Source organism: Archocentrus centrarchus, chromosome 16 (assembly GCF_007364275.1).
Source record: "Archocentrus centrarchus isolate MPI-CPG fArcCen1 chromosome 16, fArcCen1, whole genome shotgun sequence".
Lineage (NCBI taxonomy): Eukaryota > Metazoa > Chordata > Actinopteri > Cichliformes > Cichlidae > Archocentrus > Archocentrus centrarchus.
Window position 1 is genome coordinate 26435834 of NC_044361.1, and position 13500 is coordinate 26449333.

At 42.1% G+C, this 13500-nt stretch overlaps 1 protein-coding gene across 10 annotated transcripts in view; it reads right to left on the reverse strand.

Moving 5' to 3' along the window:
- fam131bb (family with sequence similarity 131 member Bb) overlaps window positions 1–13500 on the reverse strand; it is a 35126-nt gene that overhangs the window by 20251 nt on the left and 1375 nt on the right. For 4 of the 10 annotated variants that reach the window (XM_030749520.1, XM_030749522.1, XM_030749524.1 and 1 more), the window contains one exon: window positions 11692–11761. Coding sequence is in view for 3 of the 10 variants with exons in the window: in XM_030749519.1 (XP_030605379.1) it covers window positions 5929–5956 (28 nt within the window). In the remaining 7 variants the exon portion in view is untranslated. Of the gene's footprint in view, window positions 1–5928; window positions 6106–9267; window positions 9345–11691; window positions 11762–13376; window positions 13484–13500 lie in introns of those variants that run through there. The other 6 variants (XM_030749527.1, XM_030749519.1, XM_030749518.1 and 3 more) reach the window with 3 other exon arrangements.

The window sequence follows — 13500 nt, forward strand, 5'->3', positions numbered from 1 at the left end:
CGGGTTAAAATTCTGCCCAGGAAACACAAACTACATAAACATGCATGTACATCCACGAGTCTAGCCTCCAGCAACATAGTGTATAGTACACTGCACAGTGACTCACACCATGCCACTCCCTCTCTCTCTGACTTTAGCTTTTACAGTCTCTCTCCCTTGCATCCCTCAGCCTCATTCGGCCAATTAGCAGATTAGCAGTCACTCTCCCCACGCATGAATCACAATATGGCAAAAGAGTAGGTACAACCTACCACTGGGAAGACCTCCAGCCTTTGCACAGCAATGGACCAGAAACATTATATTAACTGTATATACAGCTTTAGTTGTATACACATTATATTTAATGTCTGTGAGTCTCATGAGATTACATCAAACAATGTTTGTGAAGTGAGGCACAAGAGTTTGTGTTTAAATCATGCCATTTTTAGTGAGTTATTTGTAGTTCACAGAAAATCTCTATAGATGATGGGTCAGTAGTCATTCCCCAGCATCTCAGTAGTTTCTTTTTATCATGGCACACTGTATTTCTGCACTCAAGTAGGTGATGCTGTTGGGCTCTCAGCAGCACAGTGAGCGAATGTGTTATTCAGCTCCTGAGAAGGCAGGACGGATCCCTCCTTGAGGAAACAGCAACAACAACAGAGCACATGACCAGAGCTCTGAGCCAGCTTTTCTTCCCCTGGCACTCTCCCTCCTCCACCGCACACACAGCGGTGCGGTGCTCTGGATACCCCCCAGCGGTCATAGGGGAGTTGGGCTTAGCTCAGACGAGGAAAAGAAGCAAGAAGCGATAAGGGAGGGAGGGCGGAGGGAGTAATGCGACTGTGCGTTACGAACAACCAAAGATCTGCAGCAGCCTCATTGTCAACTCCAGCTCTGGCTGTAGTGGCTTGATGGCTCCTGCTGAAGTGGGAATCATTTGAGCGTCATCTGTCTTTTTTTTTTTTTTTTTTAACACCCAGTGCCCTGCAGCAATAACAGCGAGGATCCAGGGGGTTTGGTGCTTGTTTACCGTGACAGCTGCAGTAAGGCTGGTTGCCACGATGGGGTACCGGCTTGGATGACAGCCCTTTTGCAGCGATATGTACAGATGCTGGGTTATTGAGCATCAGAGTTCAGCAAGAACACAGCTGAGGACCAGAGCCCAGATGGCTGGGAGAAATGGCAGAAAAAACTGAGCTAACTGTGTCTCAGGACATAATCTAGTCACATGCAGACACTCTGACATACACTTACTGACATTATAGCACAGCATGAGACGACCATTAACCTGGTGAAGTGGCACTCCCAAGTTACGTGCCCCTTCCTAACATGCCTCGTTAATCTGTCCAAGCATGAATGTGGCTGCTATCCCGAGCAGGTCTCCATCACTGATACAGGGTGAATAACTTACAGCAGACATTGTGCAAGATACTACATGCAGCTTAAAAACCTGCTGCATGTAGTATCTTGGCAGACGTACCTGCAGCCCATCATCGTGACTCTAATAAATATCCTAATAGCCTGTTCAATATATAATGAACAGTTAGACCTGAAAAGGAGGAAATGCTGTTATCAGTTCTGTTTTGATGAATGGATAGAAACCTGTAGAAGAAAAGGAAATCATTTAAGTATGAGGCAATGAGGCAGCTAGCTCTTTGTATGCAGGAAATCTTTGTTTTCTTGCTCTTTGATATTCAAAGGAGACTTCCCATCTGTGAGAACATGGCCTTTTTTATCAGCACTGAAGTGGTTAGTAGCTGCAGATAACACAGAGACAACCTGTGCTGGTCGCACACTAATGCTGAGCGCGTCCACAAATGCACATATATTCAGTCTCACACACACACACACACACACACACACACACACACACACACACACACACACACACACACACACACACACACACAGATCAAATTGTAGAGATGAATTTTCTCCTTCACGGCATTATATTTCAATTTCATAACTCACTCTGTAGCTGAGTCACATTGTTTACAGAATCGCCTGCCATCATGTGCCCACACACAGGCCTCTTATTTCTGATCTGCCACATACACACAAGCTCAGATTTACATGCGCATACACACAACAATATATATTTCTCTACCTATAATCATCCAGGTTTGTAACCTGGTATCAGTGACAAGGCAAATCATAATATTGCACATCAGAGAAATGACAGGCACTCACGCACATACACTTTCAGTTAAAGACCCTAAGTTATATCTGCTACATTAAAATTCTTGAATATCTTGAAGGATACTGTTTGAGCACACATATCATCCACAAACAATGGTCATCAGGTCTCACCATGTCTCTGAGTACTACATCACTGAATCATTCACCTTGAATATGCTCCTGTGCACAAGGCTTTTCCAACCTGAACAGGGGCCAATCAATCAGACTCTACCTCTGCCAGATTTGTTAGTTTACAGGCAGACTGCGAACTGGCAAATCTGGGACATGGTGTCAGTTGTTGACTGAGTGTGTGTGTGTAAAGGCATGGTGTGACGGGGGAGTTTGGTTTTAAATTTAATGGCAGGGAATCCCTCGCTGTAGAAAAAGAGCGATGGAAGAAAACGCTGAAGTAACATTGGTGCATATGACGCTTTGACACCCACACACGTGTAATTTAAAATATTCAGTAAGAGCACTATACCACAAGAGGCAGATAAACTGGAGGTCCATACATGAACATATACAGTACATATGTGCAACCGTACAGACACAAAAACACTAAAACAGAGTACTGAAAACTGCATGAGCTGAGTGCCAATTTTCTTTTTTTAATATGTTTCAAAATGTAAACATGATTTTCTACAGTTAATTTAATGAAATGAAGTGTAGATTGAAATTATTCAGTCAAAGAACAAGGAAACAAATAATAAACAAGATACCCTTAAACACAGTCATTACTTTTTGCTACAAACAGATTTTAGTCACCACAGTCCCAGGAAAATGTTGAGATTTGAAACCCAGCCTTGAGCATGTACACACCCACAAACACCCACACATAATGCACAGATCGGGCTCTTAGTGCCTACTGAATCAGCAAAGTGTGTCAGCTAACTGGAAGTGAAGAGTCTACATAAAGAGCCGCACAAACAGGTGAAAGTCATCATAATGTCCCACATTCATATCTATGATTTCACCAATGCAGCTTGAACTATGGTAGTTACAGTCACAAAGCACACAATGCCCTAAATTACAGTGATTAATGCTTCAAGGAGTCGCAGGTATAGTACTGCCTGGTAAGTGGACACAGGAAAATTAGCTCAAGTGTAGCGTTTGGCACAGTTATTACTGATTACATGGTCTGCATTACATCTAGAAATGTGATCAGCATCATGGGGCTATGAGAGTTTTACAGTGGCACTATCTTTTGCTGTAGGAAGTTGTTCTTAATGATGCAATTAAACTCTAATTTTGTTGTAGATCTTAGTGCCTTTTGTCACTGACGAGGTTAAGAAGAATGCTCATCTCCCATCTGCTGCATCTCAAGGCCTTTTACCCTCTGAAGTGGTGATGGATGGATGCAGACATTTTATCTACTGTATGAATATCTATCTTCACTTGACTCAGTAACAGTCAGTACCGCAAAACCACCATTAACATATACCGAACCTACTGTGATTATATGGAATCAGGACGATAAGACTGTATGCCAAACCTTTTGCTTGTAATACAAGCTAAATAAATAAATAAAAATAAACTCTAGTATTTATGCCAGCCTTGAATTGCACAACTGGGTCTGAATTAAACTCATTTTATTATTGAGAACATGCATCACTGTCATTTTGCCTTAAGTTTTGAGGTGTTTTAATTTAACCTTTAGGGCAGAATAAGAAAATAAAGCAATAAAGGCTCACATTTCTAATACAAAAATATAGAACCAATATAGGACTGTTTCCTGGGGGATACTATGCAGTATACTATATCAACAGCTGGGCACAGGCATATCGTTTCTGCAAAGAATCGAACAGTAGTACAAACTGTTATCAGAGCCTGGCCACAGAGTACACTCCCAGATATGATGGAGCTGGGAGAGGTAGAAGGCAGACAGATACATCAGGGCTAGTCCCATGCAACGGCAGAGCCAGTCCCTCTGCCTGCTGCTCCTCCTGTTGATCTTTGTTTGGCAGCATGGACTGCAGTTGAGAAGGGCGATCAATAGCACACACTGAAGTCATTCTCACCCAGGATAAACACAACCACGCCTTTGGACAGGCAGCACTGCTGCTGATTCTGTTGCTTACAAGGAAATCACAGACTGAGGCACACAAGCTGCTTGAAAATGCCTGGTCTTCCTTCTCTTAAGTACTGTTTGTTTACACATTCGTGTTAGATTATAGTGCACACAGCTTAAGATAACACTTGCAAACTGAAGGGAAATATTCCTTTTAGTAGATCTACAATCTCCACTGCTCTGGGCTGCTGGTCTAAAAGCATATTCTCCTTTATCTCAGCCCTTCATCATTTATCCCTGACTCAAGAACATAATTGTAATTACTAGAGCAGTGTTATTAAATTCCTAAGCTTCCAGGATCACATGTATAAAAAGGAGAATGAGTATTCAGGTGGCTCACCATTAGACTAATGGGGCACCTTTTCAAAGCTTTTTGCCTACTTCAGTCACATTATTTCCAACACCTGGAGGCTTGTGGGGTCTTCTGTATGTTCTGTTAGTGTTGAAAGAGGGTCTCAGTCGCTTCTCCTGCTATGCACTGTGTCAAAAAAAAAAAAAAAAAACAGCCAGAGCTGCTGTATTTGCTGTTTCTGCTGTATTCAGTTCACACCTGCCTTCCTAACTGTGTCATCTTGTACTTTTTTTTTTTTTTTGCATATTCTAGATATTTTTAAAATGATCTTTATGAAGAATTTACATTTCGTTTTAGAATGGGGACTGGCATAGGCACACTGGGGATCCTGTTTGCAACCTGGTTCTGGTATTCACGACCCCTGTAAAGGTTGTGCTTGAGTGTTTCAGAAGAGTGAGTGCCTACTGTGTCCAGACCCATGCTGTGCCATAAATATGTTTAAGAGCTGGATGTGCTAAGTGACACATGAATATTTAACACCAAAGAAAGTCTGTGTTTATTTTTACCTCGGCACGTGATTGATGCTGCACACTGGGATGTGTAAGGGCGCACTGCAACATATCTGAATGTATTTAAGCAAACAAGTGATTGTTTACCTGAGTTCTATTTTTTACCCAGCACCTCTCTGATTTTCCACACTTCACAGCAGTGCTGGTGTTGTCGACACGACAACTACGGGTTTGTCCAGGACTATCCTTACCTGAAAACTCCCATCACTGCCACACACCCTCGTCTATGCATTTGCCCCTCCCTCTCCCCCCTCTCCCTCGCCATCCGCCCATCTCTTGTCCTCCCTGCCTGCACTGAAATTCTTCCTCTGCTGCTCTTTCTTTATTCCCCCTCTATGCCTATTATTCATGCAAATGACAATAAACTGTGAAAACGTCCCAGACAATGGCATTATCCCCTCTCTCTTTCTCCAAGCTATGTCTCCCTATAAATAAGCAGTCTCACCGCACGTCCCTCTCCCGCCTCCCTCTCTCTCTCTCTCTTCTCCATCCCTCTGCCTCCTACTCACACATATACATACTGCCAAACAGCATCATAAATCATGGGATGGGAGGAGGGAGGAAGGGGAACAGGGAGGTGGGGGATGCAGCCACACACAGTAGCACATTTTAACACAGATTCTCTCTGACATCTAGGCAGTATACTGTGCATACAGCCTCTGTGACCATACGTCCACAGCTTGCTTTGAGAGTGCACAGAAAAGGAGGCAAACAGCTCTCATGTATAAACCCTTGCTCCTGTTGGACCCCCATCCTCCCCATCCCCGCTCCACCCCTGCACCCCTCACCCCAACCTCCCTCTAGCCTGCAGTAAGAGAGCGAAGAGAAGTGGAGCTTACTCAATCTCCTGGAGCCGATGCATCCCATGGTGTATTCACAAAGGCCCTGGACACAAGCGGAAAAGTGTTACCCAGACACCGAGCATTCTTCTTCTCCTTCCTCCTGCGACTCTCTCTTTCTCTCAGCTCTAGCTTCTTTTCTCTTGCTTCTCCTGTGCTGTCTCTTTTTCTCTCTCCCTCCTGCGCTTGCTCGATCACTCACTCTCTCTCTCCCTCTCTCTCTTTCCCTCACCCTCTCTCTCTCTCGCTCCCTGCTGCTCTCTCTCCAGTGCAGTGTCTTAGAAGAGATCCGGTTAGTAAGTCAGTATGCCTGAGGGGAAAGATTAGGACTAAATAGAGATGTGATGCATTACTGTAATTATTTTTAAAAAATGTATCATATTTTTTTTTAAGTATAGTTATCAATAACTAACATATCAACATATTTTATTACCTGTAACATTTAATTTTTAATGTATAAGTTGCAGCAATTTTACTTTTCATGTAAATAATTTGACATAACGGATTTGATAATTACAAAATATCAGAATATTGACATGCAATGAATTACAGACATGTTAAACAACAGTTAGACTGACTATGTGAGCACTGATGTGCCATCACTAAGATCAGTAGCAGTGCTGAGAGTGCCAGTCTGCCATTGTTGTAGATATCACTGCACTGCTGTAATATTGTTGAGCTAAAATGGGGGATTCTCTCTCTGTCTCCCTCTCCCGTGTGCGCTCAGCCTAACAATGCACTGCAGCGGTTTCCTTGCGTCTCTCCCCCTCGCCATCTCCCTCTCAATCACCCTCCACCTCCTCCCTCTTTGCACCTCCCACCCCCCACACCTCCCCCCAATATCCCCAACACTCACTCATCGCTCAAAAAAAAAAATTCTTATACACCAATATGAAACAATCCTGAGGAAAAAAAAAACAGCAGAGGGTTTTCCTCCACCGTCAAGCTGCTGCTGAGTCTCCACCTCTTTCCTCTGTCATCCCTCACTATTGATCCGCCCACAGTCATCTCTGTGCCTATTTCTTCTGTTCACTGAGGATTACATTCCCCCCTTTTTTTTTCCTTTTTTATCCCCTTTTTGCCTTCCTTGCTACACTTACCTCTACTCTAGTAAAAAAAAAAAACAAAGAAGAAAAAAAAGAAAAATCTCTAATCTACATCTCTCTCTCTCTCTCTCTCTGTCATTAGACCTGTCTTCATCCATTAAGGCTGGGTAATTAATCACGTTTTACATTCAGCCACAGCTTTGGTTTCCAAAGAGTGTCAAAAGAAGATAATCGAGATAAAACATTTATTGTGCCACAATCCGTTTCATGATGATACTTTTATTTTTCCTTGTATTATAAATCCAGCGCACCCCTTTTCCTCGCAGCAGTGCCTTTTGCCTGTCCCTAAAAGCCCAAACTCACTCCCCCCAACAGAACTCAACTTAGAGAAGACCTCATTACCAAACTGATTGTCATTATGACTTCTGCAGCCCTAATCTAGTATATCTCTAATACCTCCACATCTAAACCTTTCCTCTCATATTTCATAAATGTGAAATAACGCACTTGATGTGTGCGGTTTGTAAGCAGTTTGGACAGTGAGAAGCTCTGCGTGTGGAAAAAAGGGGGGAGGTTTATTTGTGGTCATTTTTGTTGACTTTAAACGCTTTGGGTAAAGAGCAGAGAGAGAGAGTGGGGGGAAGAGCGGGGCAGATGGATGGAAGGAAGAACAGAAAGATGGAAAAAAGGCATGGGCAGATGGAGGGAGTGATGGGAAGGAAGGCAGGCAGAGAACAGTGGAGTCATGTGCGGGAGAGGTGTGGAGAGGATGCTGTGTGAAATAAAAATTAGCACTCCAGAATGGATGAAAGAAAACAACAGTCACTTGGAAATATACAGTCATGGTTGTCATGTTGCAAACGTGGATGTGTGACTTGTCAGATTTGAAAAATCATACATAATCCAGCCAAGCCCTGCACTTTGGGTTTCCATGTGTATTAGCTCTTATTGCTGGTTTCCCACTGGGACAGAAGTGATGGTTTCTGCAAGTGGTCAGCTTTACTCATATGACACGAACCTGGAACCTGGGTGCAGCTGACTTACTGACTCTCTTGTTTTAATTCTTTGCCTCCCTCTCAGTTCTCCTACCATCTGCCCATTATTGTGTGTCAATCAGGGTCTGGAAGTCTCTAAAATCCTTGGTTAATCTAGGTGTATCTATCCTGCTTTACATGTATTTCCCTGTCAATATGATTCATGTTTAGCACTCCTTTTCTACTACAGTGATAAGAGGATGTAAAAGCTCTGTGAGATTACAGTGTAAGTGTAAACACTTTCCCATATAATGGATCAAAAAGGTTTAATTGATTCACTATTTTGAAAATCGATTAACCATTAAAGTGATTTTGCAACCACAGTCCCAGCTTCTAAGATGCCGCTTTTTCAATTTCTTGCGTAAATTATTCTGTTGTTGTTCTATTGGTTGAACAAAAGAAGACACTGCAAAACAAAAAAAGTCACCTACATTTCTTGTTGATTTCTTTTTTCTTCTTCTTTTTTTTAATAGTGCAAAGATTAAGTAAAGATAATATTTTCACATTAATCAATAATGAAAATTATTTTTTGTAGCAGTCTTGTCTCACATGCTTCACATATCCACAGTCTGTGACAACATGGTGATCTATGATATGGATTATCAATGTGAGACAAGGTCAGCCACAGACAGAGAAAATTCTTGACACTAATCTCACGCATGATGCATAGGCCACTCACAAATGTGACTGCCTCTCACTGCCTTTGCGATCTCATTCCTTATTCTCACACGTGCGGGAAAAAAAAAAAGAAGCAAGTACCTTGACGCAACACATGACACAGACGACTCCTATCATGTTTCTGTCGGCGCATTTCTTGTTTTCTTATCTCAGGTGATGATGCCGCACTGAATTTAAATGCAGCAGCTCCTGTTTAATATTACCTTTGGGACTCACACCCACATCATTTCTGTAATCAATGACTTTCATGTACCTGTCACTATCTGTCTATCAGCTCCTGGCTCCCATGTAGGTTACACCTCAAGGATAATGAATACTAGCTTCAATACTGTCTTATTCAGACAACCTAAAGGCATTCTGGCTGATGCATAGGAATGCATGCTTCAGTCTTTTTTTAAGGTAGTATTTAAATACTAGCTCAGACTGGTTAAACTCCTCTGAGAAAGGCCTTTCATTCCCATCCTCTGCCACCTTTACATGGTGACTGTTCACTGCTTTCTTTGTCTTTTTTGCGCTAAATTTAACTGCTGCTAGAGTCTGCCATCATATGTGTTAACTGGAACCACATGTTACACACTCACCATCACTAAGTTAGTTATAAGACAGGCGACGAGAGGAGGGGCAGCATCTGGCTGGCATTCGGTCTCTCCTATGAAAACTAAAAATATGCAAAAAAGAGGACAGAGAGGTAAGGCTGAATGAACTGATGTGAGAGACAAGGAAAGAAAAAGATGAAGGGGAATGAAAAGATGGGAGGGAATTACTAAATGGTTTGTTTTTGAGGAGGCAAGGGGTGTAGGAGGTGGGTGGGAGCAAGGGAGAGATATAAATGTTGTTATGAGAAGAGGCAGTCTCTGATAAGGCATTCTCTAATGACCAAGTTTATGTCATTAGCTTTGTTTTAGCCAGTGGGAGAAAAGAGTTTACATGTATTATTAGCTGGCACACTGAGCCTCAATTTCTAGCTTGGATTCTTCAGCACACACATTTTTGGGCTGTTTGATATTTGTGTGTGGGTGGTATAGAGTCTCTCTGTGCATGACTTGTGCGTGTATGTGTTTATGCAGCCGTTACGCAAGACAAAACCTTGCGTACGAGGAGTTCCCAACTCTCCTCTATTATTTACAATTCTCTTTCCTCCTCTCCTGCAATTACCCTACATTCTCTCTCGCTCCAGCCCTCCTCATCTAGACCACCATTACCGTGCAGCATGTATATCCTCAGATGTTTCTGTGTTCAGCTTGGTTCTCTTGTGTATATTATCCCCAGCCTCTCAGTTTCTCCTTGACTCACGTCCGAATCTGTGAGTTTCCACCTTACGCACCGCTGTGTCTTTTATCACATCTCGAGCTCAAGCTGATTTGCTTGCTCTCAAAGAATGTGGGCGAATATTCCAGCCTCAAGGCATTTCAGTCTGGGCTGTATGCAGCACAGTAATGTTTATCAGTCTGACATCTGCTGGGGGGATCAGGGCACTGCAGTCTAACTCTGGCTTTGAATGAAAGCCAGTTTGGCAGCAAAGAGACTTTTCCTTTGAGTGCTGAGTGACGAGGCCATGTTTTGCCACAAATATTCAGGTTCTCATCTTGGCTGAAGTGCACCTGGAATTTCTGCTTTGCAGATTTATGCGCATAACTGTTTGCTTTGCGTATCTATTGCAGGCTATACTTCATGTTTAAACTGGATTTTCACTTAAAAATGTCTCCATCGGCTCTTTCTCACACTCCAGGAGCAACACCAGTCCAAATCTATTTAGCCTATCTTCACTAACATGAAACCTGGTAAACGACGTCTTTAAAAGCATCTGTCAGAAAATAAACTGTTATAACCTTTGCAAAGAGGGAAAATGTTTTTACAGGATAATTATCTTGGTCTGTATTAGCTTTTAACTATGCGTTTAATAAACTGGCAACTGAAAAGTTTAAGTATAGATGTATCAATCTGTGCATTACTTTAATTTTGAAGCTGATAATGAAGGAAGCTAACTTTTGCATACATTATATACTGGGTAATTTGTGTCTGATTTTCTCTTAGTTTTAATGCATCCATCCATCCAATTTAGAGTCATGAGGGTGCTGCAGGTTATCTCAGCTTTCATGGAGAAAGGCACAGGGTACACCCTGGACAGATCGTCAGTCAGTTGCAGGGATAAAACTGAGAGATGGACAACCATTCACGCTTGCATTCAAAAATACAGCCAGTTTACAATCACCAGTTAACCTAACATGCATGTCTGTGGACTGTGGGAGGAAGCCAGAGTACCCGGAAAGAACCCACAGGAGAACATGCGAACTTCGGATTTGAACCCAGGACCTTCTTGCTGTGAAGCTACATTCTAATCACTTCACCTCTGTGCCATCAGGTTAAAACTAGTTTGGTAAAAGACATAATATTTGGAGTACTTGTGAAATTCAGCTGAAACCACTGTTTGTTGAATCTAAAAGAAGAACAATACTGTGGAAGTTAGCTCTACATCTTACATAAAGTCTTTTAAATGACCTAACTACCATATTAACATTAAAAATTGAAAGCTCAAAAATAAAATGCTAAAGATACATTTATGTACAAAATAAGTTGATGATTTAATTTATTCAGAGTGAGCAATTAAAAACATTTCCATTGCCTCACATTCAAATGGCTCCCCATGTTCTTGAGAAATTAATAAGAGAGAAAGAGGGGCTATGGTTCTGTATGGAAAGGAAATTATTAGGATTTTAATCATAAGCACTGAGGTACTACAAGTACTGATTCATGCACAGTATGTGGTGACGAGGAGTAGAAAAAAAGAAGGGAAATAAAAATGCAGTGTAAGGAGGACAGACTGAGAAATCAAGCAACTGGAGAAGGAAAAGTGGTGAAAAAATGCAGTATTATGGGGGGGGGTATGGCACTTTAGTGAGGGAGGGGTGGAGGAACTGTTCATTCCAAGGCCTGGCTGCATTCCAGTCCGTCTGGCTCTGATTCCAACGGCCTCCTGTTTTTGTTTTTTGTTTTTTTTGTCTTACCTTCAGACTGACTGGACCCTGGAGCTGCCTTCTCACTGCCTGATCCAAACCTCAGTCACCAAGGCACCACCTGGTTAACATAAAAAAAAAAAAGGAGAGGAGCATTAAACATGTGTTTGTCTCTCACCAGTCAAACAGAATCATAAGAAGGTGGAAGAAATTTGGAACAAACATATATTTGGCATTTTCCTGAAAGCCCACAGCCAGGATGGGGTGCACATTCATTTTCTGTGGCACCCTCTGGGTGGAAATACTACATATTTTTGTCCCACTGGAAATGGGGAGAGACTGGAAACATTCCTTGCAGGACAATAGGCTATCAAAGACCCCAGTGACCACACCCTGTAGTTCACAGACATGAATCAGGCAGAAACAGGTTACACAACAGCTGCTGCAGCGGTAACAGAACTGAGCCGCTTACGGTTTCACAACCAGAATGAAGTGCAACTCTGCCCTGCCTCAATCTGGAGGTCATATGACGATCTGTGAGCTGGCAGCACTTTTAAGAACAAGCAATCAGATGATTAATATATGTGTGTACAAATATAGATTACTCACACGGTTTTCATGTGATACATATTTGCTTTTTAGAAGGTTAGTCTAACATTCAGTCTTCAACATAAATCACATTAAAAGCATATAATAAACATTCTGACTGTAGATAATTGCAGCTTTCCCCTTGTTTATATGTTGAAACAACAGAGGACAGGGCTCCAAATAATTTCCATTTGGACCGGAGCTCACAGCCCTTTAACTCTGCTAACAGGCTAATGTTTTCACACTCCCGTGTCTTTACAAGAGTCAATCAGTGATTAGCCTTTAAAATCTCTCTTTTTTTTTTAAATGACTCAAGTGAAATCATGAAGCTTCTTGTTTTGTTTGACAAAATGAAATAAGCAGATTCTCAGAACAAAGACGCTAAAACATAACCATCAAGTTCTTAATCAGTTAATCTACTTATCATTTCAGCCCTAAACAAGAACAATGTATGACCAATTTGAGAACTGAGAACATGCTCTGTTATTTTTGGTGTTCCCGTGTAACTGAAATGAAACTGTAAAAAAGAAACTAAAATACAAACAGGACTCAGTAATACTTCAAATACAGCAATGACTGCACCTGAAAAGGTGATATGAGTCACAGCAGGTAGGCGAAATGAGGTACCACAAATGTGAAGTGGATGTGAGTGAGACACAGAAGAACACCATGCCATCCAAGTGGCTGAGCTACAGGATGGGACCTGTCACTTTAACACCAGGTTGCAGGCAGTCACACTCTGATTATGAGGACAAATAAAATGCAGTTACTGTCTGTAATCAAGTTTACTAATCGCGCGCATAGAGATTTTCCATGTTTATGGTCTTAGCGCAAAGCAAACAATGAAGTCGCACCCCACTTGGCAACCAATACAAATAATGTCTTTACAATCTGATATTCAGCTGTGTTTGTTGAGGCAAGGGAAAGCAGGGCACCGACCAAACCAGCCTTATATTTTTTATAAGGTTATATAAAAGCACAAGCAGTCACCATTTTCCACAGTTCAGCCCTGCTGAAACACACTCTCCTACAGCCACTGTGCCTCATGGTGTTTTAAACCCCTGACTGCGTTTAGTGCCTGCATCTAATCAAGCTTCTAGCCCCATTATCTCTCCCTCCCATTTGCTCCCTAGCTCCCCCAGTCTGACCTTACAAGGAGAGGCAACAGGGTTGATGTCATTGAATGAAGAATGCTACAAGAATCCAGAGAGAAAAGAGAGCAGGAGGAGGAGGAGGAGGACGAGAGGGAGTCTGACTGGACAGTTTATGAGC